Genomic DNA, 14,516 nt, shown 5'->3' on the forward strand with positions numbered 1-14,516 from the left:
TGCCTCCTAACTTAGTGTCTTTTTATACGTTACGTCCTTACGCCTCAACACTAATAATATTTATATGTCTCCACTTTATCACAGATCCACCACCACGTCCCATGCTCGAAGGTAAAGATAAGAAGAATGTAGATAACATAATTAAACTTCTTAACGAGAAGAGAAACCTTCAACTCTTACTGATGACAAAGAATTTAGTTCGGTGTGGGTTTCTAAGACATTTGGTGAAGGATACCCCCAAAAAGAGTGTTGTTAACCGTTGTAGGAGCCATATTGGTACAATTGTATTAAATTATTATGCATCCACATGTTGAATTCACTCAGTTTGTTTTGTACTGATATGATTTTTTGTTTATTGTATAGGCATGGCTTCCAAGAAGCCACCCACGATCCCTTTTATGAGAAATAACAAGGTGGAAGGTACTTCTGGTAACTCTTCTCATGACCAGGCACACTCTTACTCCCTTTGGGTGTAAATGCCAAGGATCCTCCTAAGCAGATAACCCATACTGAGCATCTTCAACATCCATCTCCTCTACGCTATTCTAGTAGAAAGAAACCTATTGAGACCATGATCACCCATGAAGAGCCACCACTAAAGCGGACCAAAGAAAACACAAGCTCTTCATTCAATCCTCCTCCAAAACAGGTTAGCCGGACCTTTTAAAAATTGGCACATGCTCATATTACAGAAGTTGATATATATTCCTGGTTCCATCAATCGATGGAGGAGTCCACTGCTTTCATGACTAGAGCTATAGTTGAGCTTTTCTATCATTAGACCACTCGTCATAAGGAGAGACGAGCCTTGGCTTTTTCCAACCAAAAGATGAACAAAAAGCTAGCGACCCTCGAATCCACACTTGCACAGACTAAATCCAATGCGAAGAGCTTCGAGGGTACTTGGAAGAAAAAGCTTGAGGATACGACTGAGAAGCTTAAGAGAGATCTTCCGGATGAGAAGTCGTCCAAAGAGAAGCTCAAATTGGATCATGCTGCTGAGAAAGAGAAGATAGACTCCCAAATTAAGGACCTTATAAACCACGTTGCTAAGCTTGAGAGGGAAGCCAAGGGCGCTGCTGATGCTCTCCCCATTATCGTTGATAAGGCTGAGGACATGGGATCTGTTAACTTCATGAAAGACTTTATTAAAAGGATTGATGACTTTTATTGGTATTGGTTGGGCGAAGAAATTGGAAAATTTGTTGATAACCTTGGGAGGAAGATAGAGGAGGAAACAACTAATGGGCTCTTTGATCTTCATTTTTTTAAAAAATTCCTCTTATACTTTATCTGCTAGACTCGTCGGAGATGCGGGCACTCCATTTTATTTCCCTTGCACTTGTAGACTTGATTTTTTTTAACTTATTCAGATTTTTTTAGAACTTGAATTAGCTTGTTTGATTGATACCTTGCTTTGATGTGTCTTTATTTTTTTGTATATTATTTCAAATTATTCCAAGTTAGTTTTCCAGTCTCCCTCATGTTGTGATAAGGTACTCGTATAATTATTTGATAGCTCATGTGGACCTTATATTGCATACGTTAGCCCCCAGACGTTGGTCTCTAACTAGAGAAGTAAATGCTTGAGCTTGGGAAGCTTCTGGTCCAGTGGGTCCGTAAAACTCGCTAGGATAGGCGGTATTATTGAATCAGACAAAACAACAAGCAATGAAACCAAAAACGGATATATATATATCCCTAACCTCATGCAACACAACATCAGCATAACATCCTCGCATCATATGCTGGCCTAACGAGACTCACAACGTCTCTTGCTATTATTCATAAATGTTTCCCTTATGCTTATGACTTTATCTTAGCACATGCCTGATGTAAAGACTTGCGGACAGACCCATCATCGGTTTCTAATGTGTCCAAGATGCCTCATTACTGAAAGATGCCAGGTTTGCTACCACGCGTCGCTAGATGCTAGCATTGTCCTGCAATTTTCATTTCATGTCAAAGTAGGTGTTAACATAATGAAACTACCCTCGATTCCTTATTATCATTGTAGATGTGATGAGGAATCAAAATATTATAGTGCTCTTCTTGTGATATTAGAGTTAACACCATATGTCCAATATTAATGTGGGTCACATGATCTCTTCAACGCTAACCTGGAGGCATTAGGCCGCATCTACGCTACCCAGAGTCACATTTCTAAGTCTTTCCATTGATAACAGTTGGAGCTCCTGCTAGTGAAATGAGGCCGGTGCACCTGTTATTGTGATGATAACGAATCCCTTATAATGGTGATCACGAATCATTGGGTAGGGGAGCTCAAATTTTTGGTAGAGAAGTGAGCCCGAATCCCTTAGAGAGGTGACCCTGGACCTCTACTAGGGAGGTGAGCCCGATTTATGTTGGCGAGGAGAGTCCGAATCACTACAAGAGAAGTGAGCCAGATCTCTACTAAAGAGGAGAGCCTAGACCCTTAGAGAGGTGATCACAGATCTCTACTAGAGTAGTATGCATGAACTCCTTAGGGAGGTGAGTCCGAATCTCTGAGAAAGAAGAGATCTCAAATTCTTCTAGAGAGGTGACCCCAATTTCGCCATTAAAAAGGGACCGAATCCTTGAGAGATATGAGAATAACCTGAATCATTATGAGAGATACAAAGAGCCTGAATCACAGTTAGAGAAGCAAGCCTGATCCATGTTGCAGAGGTGAGCCTGAATTCCTTTTAGAGAAGAGAGCCCGAACCTTTGCTAGAGAGATGGGACGAGACTCATGCTTCATCAATGCTACCTCTAGCACAAGGGCTCCTTAGTGCTCTTGAGCTTTATAGATTATATATAATCAATTTGGGTCACAGTAGAGATCATTTCTTCAATTTGTGGAGGGGACGCTAGCCTCCCTTTCTATTTAGGGTGGCCTCTTCTTAGCCGTTTTCATCTGAGTTAGAGTTCAATAGACTTATGAACAAAATCTTAAATCATTAGAGAGGCCTATTGGGGCCTCATGCCGCTGTATTCTAGGATTTTTCATCCTTGCATGGGCATGTTGGCCTAGTTTTGTGAATAGTTCAAATTCTAGAAAAGAAGCCAAAACAACCAAAACAAGAAAAGTTAAAATCTTGAAGAAAAACCACACAATATACAGAGACCGCACTAAGAGAGGCTACCACCCATTGAAAACCTTGCTAGTCGCCAAAGTAGGAGGGCTCACTGAGAGGCTACCAAACCATGAAGAAGACCTGATTTATAAAACAAGTAGGGGGGCCTCATGGAGAGAGATCAATAAAATATAAAGACCTTATTGGTCATCCAAGTAAAGGTTCTCGCTGAAAGAGACCATCACTCCATCAAGAAGAAGAAGCATCCCGCTAGGGACATCTCATGAAGAGGCATCCCACTCGGGGGCATCCCTCTAAGGTCATCTCAATAAGAGGCATCCCACTAGGGGCATCTCATTCGAGCGGCCCGCTAAGGTGTTGGCGCAGAGGCATCCCACGTGGGGGAACCCGCTAGGGGCATCTCATTCAGAGTGACCCGCTAAGGTGTTGATGCAGAGGCATCCTACGAGGGGGCATCTCCCGTTTGACTTGTCGATATCTCCGGTTTTCTATATACAGTTTGACTTCTCGATATCTCCACTTCTCTACATATACTTTTCACTTGTCGATATCTCCACTTCTCTATATATAGTTTGACTTCCCTACAACTAATGTGGCATCTCTACAAGTATAATGACTTCTCTACAGGTAGAGTGACTTCTCTATAAGCTTTTCTGACTTCTCGATAGACTTCTCGACATCACTCGATCTGTTATTTCTTAACACTTGACTTAGAACATTTTTCAATTTACAGCATTATTATTCACCAAATAGTTTATCTTCACTCTGAGTCATGATCATGCTTGATCTTCTTCCATAAATTTATTTCGAGTTTATTGCATGTTTACTGAAAAATACTCCACTCTAGTCTACTTAACAATTTTACAGACTCTAAAAACATCATAATAGAATACCACTAGTAGAAAAAAGACTTTAGGCGTCGGTTAAAATATAGTTTAGGTGTCGACATTCTGGCGAGGTATATGAAAGAGACGCCTAAAGTCTGTACATTAAGCGTCGGTCAAATTTTTGACGCCTTATCTTTTAAGTGTCGGCTTAAACTGACGCTAGAGATTAGGTAGCCTACACTTTTGTGCAGATAAAGCGCCGGTTGGTAAAAATGCCAACACTTAAAGTATGAGTCATAAACGTCAGTTTTGTACACAACCGACACCTATTTTAAATTTTATAAAAAGAATTATTTCCCAGATAGACTTTATATGCATAAATTCATCAAATTTTTCAGCAGACCTGGAACTTAACAAACAAAGAACACACAAACTAAAAAACTATAAGAGAAATCTCTGACAAAAAAACTACAAAAGAAATTAAATTATAATAAAATTTGAAATTCCAAATATATTTTATAGGAGATCGAAAGGGAATTCACATAAAAATAAAACTACTAATTGTGGTCATCAAATACATGCATAAGTGCATAACTAAAAAAATTTCCATTTGCCAGAAAGCAATTAAGCAATTTCAAGGATCCAAAAGCCAAAGAATTCGAAAGCACATCCATTCATCCTTTAGGCCAGCAAGTTAAATAAACCTGAAAGATTATGTAATGAACCTTGGTAAGCATTGTATACTTTACATTGAACTAATTATATGAGAATAACCCAAACTCAAAATGACAGAAGGCATGTACTGAACATAATATAATCAGAAAATATAATAAACTTTCATACCTTAGTTATTTATTAATAATACCAGTTACATTAAATAGAATCAGGGTCTCACTCTAGACTAACTGGAGTCCATGACCTTGTACAGAGTTTTGTACTTCTTTTTTTCTTTATGTCATATTATTTAATTAGAATCTTCAATGTTTATAGATTACAAGATTACCTGGACCGTATCTAATCCTGCATTTAGCTTCACAGTGTGACAAAGCTCTCCCTGTAAATATTACAAACTAAATTTTAATCATTGTTCAATCAGATCCCTACGAAGCAATAAAAGTGAAAAAAAATCATTTTTATACACTGAGTTTAACTCATACAACACGTGTTACCCTGTTTTTGACAAAATTAGAATTCTTCATAAACATATATCAAGAAACTGGAAAGCGGAAGACAATTAGAAACAAATTGAAGGATAAGAAAGTAAAAGTTACCATCATTAGGAAAGATACAACCAGTGTAACAAGCATCAATGCAATCTTCAGGGGAAATGCTTATATCTCACCTTGCCACTTGTTTCCCCTTGGCATGTTCATTATGTTACCGGAAATATACTAGTGATTTGTATAAGAAATGAGTATAAGTCATGGGGTGCATGTAGCAATTTAGTAGCTCCCCCTAGTATTATTGTCAAATGGATACAAGCATTTGAGTCTTGGTGGAGAAAAGTTTTCTACTTGTATACGATATAAAATTAAAAACCGCTTTAAACATGGACAACTAATTAGCATTGAACAGATGCCTCTTCTAAGCTGTCAAAACAAAGTATCCTAACCTTAAACAAGTTAATTCAGTGTTTTATGTCTTTTACAGATTGGAGATAATGTCAACCTATTTATTTGTATTAACTATTATTTTTACCTAAACTAAAATTAACTATATCTCTGTCCAAGACATTTTACATATTACTTAGCTGCTATTTTTTAATATTGACATATACTCTGTTCTGTTCATTTTTTTCTACTTGGAGTAAAACTCTAGCTATACCCGAATTGTAGCTCTTTTCTATTCAAACAATGGAAGCAGGAGTGCTGTCTCACCATCTGTGATAATATTTTCTCTGTTGTCTGATGATTTCTATTTTAACAATGATTACCAGATTTTCCTATTAACATTCAACACAACTTTTGTATACTTCTTGCATATAATAGTGTTTCTGCAATCTTTTTTATGAACAAGCAATAATAGCATGAGTTTTATAATATGAAGTTATGACAGCAAAGTCCCAAGATTACAAGAGATACTGGAACACATACTATAACATGTCATTGATGTGCACAACATATAATATGGGAGAGACTATGTCCATTCTTTTTACACACCTATGTTTCTTATCATTATACCACCATCCCTTTTACTTAATGTCTCTGTTTTGTTAGAACCTATTTTTCCATTATCATTATAGATACTCCAATTTTTAAATAATATTCACAAAGCTATCATGTTATTTCCATAAAGGCACAATGTAATTAGTAAAAAAACACCAACTAAGCTTCTCTTACCTGGTTAGAGACATTCATCAACAAAATAACTTGCCCAAAACTCTCGTCTCTCTTTGATTTCTCGTTTAATATAGCTTCTTGTACCTAGACTCTTCCATATAGAAAAGATAACATATTTAAAAATCTGAGTTTTATTGGTAAAATAATATTATTCATCTATTTGTCTTACCACTTTCCAATTTATCTTTGGATCTTTTCGAGCTAGCATGACTATGTCATACATTAACCTCATGACAAAAAAACTACACTCTGTACCTCCTTTTTGTTGAGAGCACTGTACACAAACCACGGAGAAGACTTAGTAATATAATAAGTAAAAATTACACAACATAAATTAGAAGTGGAAAAAAGTGTATACACCTGAACCTCGCTGTGATACCAAAGAAAATATTTCCTATTATTTTTCTGTCGGCCACTTGGCAGGTAAATTTCATATGCCCTGAAAAATTAAAAAATATAGCATAAAAAAGCACCAAATTTACATCTTTTACTAGATAACAATACGTGTACACTTGAAAATTAAATTAATATATAACTTACGACCATGCGGGTAACTTCAAGTGTATTTTTCGTTCTTTCTTTAGTGGATCAAACACATAATTGAAAAATATAGCATAAAAAAGCACCAAATTTACATCTTTTACTAGATAACAATACGTGTACACTTGAAAATTAAATTAGTACATAACTTACGACCGTGCGGGTAACTTTAAGTGTATTTTTCATTCTTTCTTTAGTGGATCAAACACATAGATAACACTTTCATTGAGAAAAAAAAGGAGCAACATCCAGTGGTCACTGCAACAATATCCACATTAGGTATACATTAAAAGTATAAAATAAGTGAGAATACTAAAATACATTAATTTAATCCTTACTCTTGGATGTACGGTGCCAGGATAAAACGCTTCTTCTTATTCTTGATCAAAAAATCTGGCATATATTGAGATGCATCCACAAGATGCCGGTACTGATGCTTATACGGCAATGCTAATTTAGATGGGCGCATGAATACAAACGAGTCATCCTTCAATTCATTGCACAACTTGCTGACATACCTACAATGTGATATAAATATGATTTTAGTTACTTATCACAATAAACATATGTCAAATGATTTTAAAGTAAAACTAAAAAGAACAGAAAAGTCTTACTTTAAGAAGATTTCCAAAATAGGGACGTTTATCCAACTCATCCTCAAAAACTCATAGACATCTTCACGCATGACGTATATTGGATCTTCTTCATTTCTTCCAAACTTAAAAACATCATCCTTTTGGCTAGAGGGTAAATTATTAAGTAAAAAAATGCAAAGATTGACAATTTTCAGTTGAATATATGTCATCACGAGGAAATAATTGATTCTTCTTGATAGGAGTCACAAACCCCTTACTTTCAACTTATTTAGGTATTTGACCAACTTTTTTTGGGGTCATCTCATGGCCTTTTTTCTTCTCCACGTATATGGGATCCTAATCAGACATGGTAAAAATATTTAACGACTATAATTGCTAAACAAGAAAAATTAATATATTGACTTTGATATACCTGCCCTAACGTCACAAGATCTTCTGGCCATTGAACAAAACTACCAGCCGCATCACCAACTGTTTGATGTTCATCACAAGGCACGAGAAGAGGAGTAAGTTGAAATTTACCCACAACATCATCAACAGATACTTTGACATTATTATTTGCAATCGATTTTCCATGAATCATATTATTCCCCTGACTACTGGATGGGAAAATAGTCCCTTTTGCCACATCAACTTTTCCTTTGTCAAAATGTATCACCCAAAGACGACAAAGGGTTGGAATCTGTATTGTGAGATATAATAATTTTCATTTAGTATGCATAATATTTATTTTTATTCAGAGCTTTAAGTTGTTGCATATAATCTTTTGGAAATAGTAACAAATTGATGCTCTCTGTGATTGAATCAGTTTGAAGAACATGATGAACAAAATTTACCCTCCAACACTAGATTGGTCAGTGGAGTTCTCTGCATCAGCTATAAATTCAACCATGAAATCTTATGAATCAGAGGTCAGTAGTTATTTATAAAACCAGTACTAATATCAACAATATTAACTTCTTCAAGTGATTAGTTCAGGTTAGGTTTTGCAAGAGTGCAGGTTACAAGTCACAGATTTTCACTAACTTGAGAGAAAATGCAAACAAGGTATTGGAGCTCGGGATTGGTACATGTCCTAATATTAAATTTTATGCTAGTAATGGTGTCGATATAATTGGAGTTGATCCGAACTAAAAGATGGAGAACTATGCGAAGACAGCAGCAGTGTCCACTGTTCTGCCTTCAGAAAAGTTCAAATCTATATATTGTTATATAGATTCTCATACTCATCACAAGTTCAATAATCTTTACATCTGCCCCACCCTACTCTTCCTGATCTCTAAAGTCTAAGTTTTTTAATGAACTCATGACTTGCTTCTAGTTTTGTAGGTGGTTTTCATGTACCTAGTGGTTCCGCATCCATAAATCCTTTAGAAGATAAAACAGACTTTTTATAATAACTTTTTTTAATACCTTCTCAGTTTATTTATCTAGTTGGCTACATAAAACTGGAATGTATGAGCGACATAGGGCTGGTTAGTGAAGCTTCTGGTGTAATGTTGAACTATATAAGCTAGGACCCGATCAATAAACAAAGTAAAAAAATACAGGGGTTGTGTTTGTGATAATTATAGAATAGTTTTTATTTAGTATAAGTTTATAAGTACATTTATGTACTTTATTTATAAACTTATTTTATAAATAAAGTACATAAATGTAGTTTATTAAGAGATGATCATTGAACACAATAATAAAATAAAATAGGAAACATGAAATAAAAACTAGTATTTAAATAGAAGCTTCTAAGTAGAAATTTTTAGAAGTACCTTGAGATTGGAGAAATTTTCTTGCTTATCGACAGATTGACAACTGTTTCTAACCACTTCATTTTTTGGTGTGCCAATGTCATGCACAAAACTATCGTCCGAAAGTGGCATGCCCATCTGTTTCAAATGATTAAAGATGCCTTGAAGTTTCAAGTTCATTTCATTCATCTTTTCATCACAATCCTTCTGATTTTTTTTGGTGATTTCTTTTGTAATTGTGGCCAACTCATCAACTGTTATGACCCCACTCTGTTTGCTTTTCCCGGCTCCAAATACTTCTTTTATTTTGGCTCATCCTCCAACCCCTCTAACACGTCCACCATGCTTCTTACAGCCGAGTGCACGCGATAATATGTCATCATGACCTTGCGGAATCCATGAACAATCAACATTTTTCTCTTGCCACTCTCCATGTTAAAAACTTTAATACGTTAGCGAGAGAGAAATTCATAAAAAAATCAGATATATAAGATATCATATTTTAATAATACTTTATATATTGATACTAGACTTGAAATTGTACATGCAATACTTAATATTTAAGATCTTAATTGAGCTGCAAATACACTTTCAAAATTAAAAATAATTCAGTAATATACCATTTTCTCAAACACTTGCTTAGTCTGCTCATTCGGGAAGTAATAACCTCCACCTTCTTTCTTTTTCGTACGTGCTCTAACCCAATCATAAGTGCACCCCGTAAGTTCATCTGGTAAAATTAATGGATTAGTGGATTCAGAATTACTCAAATAAGTAATGGGGTCATCAACTAACCACTCGACCCTTCTTGCAGAATATCCATTGGGACCAAGATAATGTACATGCAAATTATGCTTTTGACTCTTTTTTGCTTTGTCACTAATTTCCTGTTTACAAAAGAAATTATTTAGTGAAATACTAAAACTTAAATTTTTATGCAGAGTATAACATTTAACTTTTTACCTTAAACTCCTCACTTAAGTGCATCTTTTTGAATATTTCCCACTGCTCTTGGCTGATATAATTATATAATTCACAAGGGTCCTTCCCTTCAAACAGAAATTTCTTATTCAACTTTACCTTGAAATCCCTCCACATCTTTACTGCCATTTCCAACACTTTTTTTATGTGAATCATCCAGTTTCCAGCGAATCTGAATATAATGACAAAAAAGAGAGAATAAAGGCAGTAAGATATTTAAAAATATCATTGTATTCACCAACTTCTTAATTGAAAATGATTGTAAATTTATCAAACCTTAATATCTTCCCAAATTATATCTTTCAATCCACGGCTAACTACATCCCAACTCTTGATATTAATTTCAACTTGGAATCAAACAACAGTTCCTATATAAATCCTGAAATCTTTAAGCATATCTCCGAATGGATTGCCATAATCATCGAAATAAATGCTACACTCCAAATTTTGATTTGCTATCCTTCTTTTTAATTTTTTGCACATCGTAGGACCTCTATTCCTTTTCTTCGAGCTAGATGTCGGCTCTGCATTCTCCCGATCCGTAGAAAATACCTACAACACAATAAACATTTCAAAAATATCATGAATATAGTTTGATGTGTAATGTGATTAATGGAGGTAATGTGATAAATAGAGCAATTTGTAAAAAAAACGCAGCAATGACAAAGTCAGGCATTTTATCTTGAAATTCTTTAAATACATTCTACTATAATTTTCCCAGAGGCATTTTATCTTGAAATTCTATAAATACATTCTAGTATAATTTTCCCAGAGGCATTTTATCTTGAATTCTATAAATACATTCTAGTATAATTTTACCAGAGGCATTTTATCTTGAGTTTCTATAAATACATTCTACTTTAATTTTCCCAGAGGCATTTTATCTTGAAATTCTATAAATATATTCTAGTATAATTTTCCCAGAGGCATTTTATCTTGAATTTCTATAAATACATTATAGTATAAATTATACATTCTAGTATAATTTTATTATGATTACGCTTATAAACATATTGCCATGTGAGAGAGAGATACATATATTTTTGTCCAGCAGCACCAAATCGAGCCCTAGGATGAGCAGTACCAGTTCATTCCAAGACCAAAAATAACCATGTGCCAAAACAAGTAGAAGCTAGTGCCTATCTAACTTGGATTAGCTTATATATTAGCATAAATTCTTTAACTTCACTATAGTTTGTGTAAAAGTTACCAGAATTAAAAGTTACCTTAATTTTGGCTAAAAGTTATAGCATCATACTTGACGATCAATCCATTGACCTTCATCATGGTCATTTTGTGCATAATTTATATCTACATTCTGTTCTTCCAATTATGGTGGAAGGTAGACCCGTTGAGAAAGGGGGATTCTCATTAAATTGGCTATACTCTTCCTCGTCTTCAACATTATCAATACCAAGAATACGTCGCTTGCTTTCAAGAATAATGGACCACCTAGAATCACTAGGGTCGCGAATATATAACACTTGTTTAACTTGTGTAACGAATATAAATGGGTCATCTTCATGGCCGAACCGACTAAAGTCAACCAAAGTAAATCCTAAATCATCCACTCGAACACCACGCCTAATATCGAACCATTTACATCTAAAGAGAGCAACTTTGAAATCTTTGTAGTCAAGCTCCCAAATTTCTTCAATCACCCCATAATATGAATTTTTTAAATCTCGTGATTCTGAAGAACTACCTCTAATAAATTCTGTTGAAGAAGCTTCTACTGATACTCCGCTGTTTTGCACTGTGCTCTTGTTATCTTGACAATGTATATAGAAAGTATACCCACTAATATCATAACCTTTATAAGATCTCACTAGCATGTCAAGACCATATGCTAACCACTTAAGTGTATTAGATATGGTATTATGACTTTGTGAATATTGAGAAATTACTCGATCTTTGAACCATCTAGCAAATGAGCGATTGTGTTCATAGGTAATCATCTTGCCACTTTTAGAAGGATGCATTTGTTGAATCTCGGATATGTGTTCCTGTAAGTATGGATTAACTTATGTCATGTATTGCAGTACAAATAGATGGGCTTTATTGCATATTTCAGCAGAAGGAGTGATCATCTTATGGCCTAGTGTACCTTGACCTTCAAGTCTTCCTTGATGACGAGATCTAGGAATGCCAATTGGATCGGCAGATGCTAAATACTTGGTGCAAAATTCAATAGTCTCTTCAATTGAATACCATTTTACTATGCTGGCTTCAGGAAGACGTCAATTTCTCACATATGATTTCAAGATACACAAGAATCGTTCAAAGGGATATATTTACCGTAAATATAAAGGACCACAAAGTTTAATCTCTCGCACCAAATGAACCACTAAATGCACCATAATGTCAAACAATGCTGGCGTAAAGTAAATTTCAAATTCACAAAGTGTAACAATAATGTCAGCTTGCAATTTATCCAAATTCATTGGATCAATCACCTTACTACATATAGCAATAAAGAAGAAACATAGTTTTGTAATAATAACTCTCACCTCCTTCGGCAATATTCCTCTAATTGCAATGAGTAGTAGATGTTGCATTAACACGTGACAATCATGTGACTTCATACCAACCAGCTTCAAATCTTTCATTGAGATGATGGTTTTAGGGTTTGAGAAATATCCAGATGGGACTTTCACACTAGATAAACACTCAAAAAAGCTGATTTTCTCTTTTTTACACAATGTATAACATGCCGGTGGTAGATATGCAAGCTTTCCCGATTGTTGCGGTGCTAACTCTGTTCGTATTCCCATCTCTTGCATGTCTAGTCTAGAATTAATCCCATCCTTTGTCTTACAGGTATATTTAATAATGTCCTGATAATGCTTTCATATACATTTTTTTCAATATGTATAAAATCAAGACAATGTCGAACTTGCAAGTGTTCCCAGTACGGAAGATCCCAAAATATAGACCTCTTCTTCCAAATACTACTGGAAGTTGGCTTTTTATATAGCTTCCCAAGTACAACATCAATATATTTAACCCGTTCAAGAACCTGCTTCCGAGTTAAAGGGAACCGAGCAACTCGAGTCTCGGTATGTCCATCAAAAGACTTTTTTCTCTTTTGATACGGGTGATTAGGTGGAAGAAATGTACGATGACCCATATATACATTTTTCTTGAAATTGTTTAACCGACGATCAATTGTAGCATCTTCACAAATTGGACACGCTTTAGCACCTTTGATAGTGTACCCTGAAAGGTTTCCATAGGCAGGAAAATCACTTATGGTGCAGAAAATTATGGCACACAAAGTGAATTCAGTTTGGCTGTATGCATCGTATACCTTTTCACCTTGGTCCCACAATAACTTCAAATCTTTAATAAAGCGGTTGAAGATAAACATCTATGTTATTCCCTGGTTCTTTAGGACCCGAGATTAGCAACGTCAACATGATATATTTACGCTTCATACATAACCAATGAGGCAAGTTATAAATTGTCAAAAGAACATGCCAAGTGCTATGTTGAGAACTCATAGTACGATAAGGGTTCATGCCATCCGCACAAAGTCCAAGCCGTAGATTTCTAACTTCTCCACCAAATTCAGGAAACTTGCCATCTATAGTTCTCCATTGTGGAGAGTCACTTGGGTGTTTGAGCATCCCATCAGATTTCTTCACCTCCGCTGTGACGACTGAGAATTTTGTGACGTAATTAAGTCAATAAGTATGCTTTATGTGATGTGATTATAATTATGGGATTAAGTGTTCATCCCCCAGAATTCTTAGGTTTGCCAGACCCAATTAAAGCACAGTCATGGTTAAGAAAAATGGAAAAAGCCTTTGAGTTAGCAGAAGTTAAGGACGACAAGAAAGTCTAGTATGCGAGTTATTACCTGAAGGATGAAGCGAGTTTCTGGTGGGAATCTTCGAAGGCGTTGTTAGAAGGTAAGGACTTAATATGGGAGAAGTTCACTGAGATGTTTCTGGAGAAGTATTTGCCAAGCTATATGCAAGATCAGTTGGAGATGAAATTTCTGGACCTTAGGCAAGAGGATATGTCGGTAGCGGAGTATGAAGTAAAATTTTCGGAGCTGTCTAGATTCGTACCTGAGTATGTGAATACGGAGGCAAAAAAGTCTAAGAGGCTCCAACAGGGACTTAAGCCATGGATTAGGAGTCAAGTAGCATTGTTGGAGATCAAGAATTATGCTGCCTTGGTACAAAAGACAATGATAGTAGAAGGAGAGCGTGAAGCTGCGATGAGAGAAAATAAAGGAAGAAAAAGGAAATTTGAAAGCTCAGAGCAAGAGCAAGGAAGCTCGAAGTTTAGAGGAAAGTTTGGAAGGAATGGTGGAGGTCAAAACCAAAAGTTTCAGAAGTTTAAACCCGGTAACGGAGCTCAGAAGAACCGTTTCCAGAAAGCAGGACAACCGGGGAAG

At 35.5% G+C, this 14,516-nt stretch overlaps 2 protein-coding genes and 1 long non-coding RNA gene across 3 annotated transcripts; all 3 read right to left on the minus strand.

Annotated features, from left to right (window-relative positions):
- Positions 1-4,452: 4,452 nt before the first annotated feature.
- On the minus strand, positions 4,453-6,972 carry LOC141710930 (uncharacterized). Its single transcript, XR_012571142.1, has 5 exons — positions 6,607-6,972; positions 6,416-6,520; positions 6,247-6,337; positions 4,911-4,961; positions 4,453-4,611 (listed from the first exon to the last, which is right to left on the minus strand). It is a non-coding gene; the product is annotated as an uncharacterized LOC141710930 (long non-coding RNA).
- Positions 6,973-7,130: 158 nt separating this feature from the next.
- Positions 7,131-10,009, minus strand: LOC141710931 (uncharacterized). Its single transcript, XM_074513422.1, has 5 exons — positions 9,748-10,009; positions 9,149-9,555; positions 7,795-8,064; positions 7,401-7,718; positions 7,131-7,304 (listed from the first exon to the last, which is right to left on the minus strand). Exons 2-4 carry the CDS (start codon positions 9,314-9,316, stop codon positions 7,647-7,649), a joined length of 510 nt encoding a protein of 169 aa, XP_074369523.1. The 5' UTR covers positions 9,317-9,555; positions 9,748-10,009; the 3' UTR covers positions 7,131-7,304; positions 7,401-7,646.
- LOC141714739 (uncharacterized) lies at positions 9,696-13,478 on the minus strand. Its single transcript, XM_074518240.1, has 6 exons — positions 13,005-13,478; positions 12,445-12,945; positions 11,495-12,114; positions 10,208-10,280; positions 9,748-10,014; positions 9,696-9,704 (listed from the first exon to the last, which is right to left on the minus strand). The coding sequence occupies exons 1-6, from the start codon at positions 13,476-13,478 to the stop codon at positions 9,696-9,698; spliced, it is 1,944 nt and encodes a 647-aa protein (XP_074374341.1).
- Between the last annotated feature and the right edge of the window lie 1,038 nt (positions 13,479-14,516).

Source organism: Apium graveolens, chromosome 3 (assembly GCF_009905375.1).
Source record: "Apium graveolens cultivar Ventura chromosome 3, ASM990537v1, whole genome shotgun sequence".
Lineage (NCBI taxonomy): Eukaryota > Viridiplantae > Streptophyta > Magnoliopsida > Apiales > Apiaceae > Apium > Apium graveolens.

What these genes read in the sequence shown, in the direction of transcription:
- LOC141710931 (XM_074513422.1), bottom strand. Translation starts at nt 9,316, where the DNA reads ATGAATGAAATGAACTTGAAACTTCAAGGCATCTTTAATCATTTGAAA. An exon ending in AAAATTTCTCCAATCTCAAG is followed by an intron (nt 8,065 to 9,148) that starts GTACTTCTAAAA and finishes CTCACAATACAG; the next exon opens with ATTCCAACCCTTTGTCGTCT. An exon ending in ATCTTGTGACGTTAGGGCAG is followed by an intron (nt 7,719 to 7,794) that starts GTATATCAAAGT and finishes ATGTCTGATTAG; the next exon opens with GATCCCATATACGTGGAGAA.
- LOC141714739 (XM_074518240.1), bottom strand. Translation starts at nt 13,478, where the DNA reads ATGTTTATCTTCAACCGCTTTATTAAAGATTTGAAGTTATTGTGGGAC. An exon ending in TGCATTTAGTGGTTCATTTG is followed by an intron (nt 12,115 to 12,444) that starts GTGCGAGAGATT and finishes CCATACTTACAG; the next exon opens with GAACACATATCCGAGATTCA. An exon ending in AATGTTGAAGACGAGGAAGA is followed by an intron (nt 10,281 to 11,494) that starts GTATAGCCAATT and finishes CATTATATTCAG; the next exon opens with ATTCGCTGGAAACTGGATGA.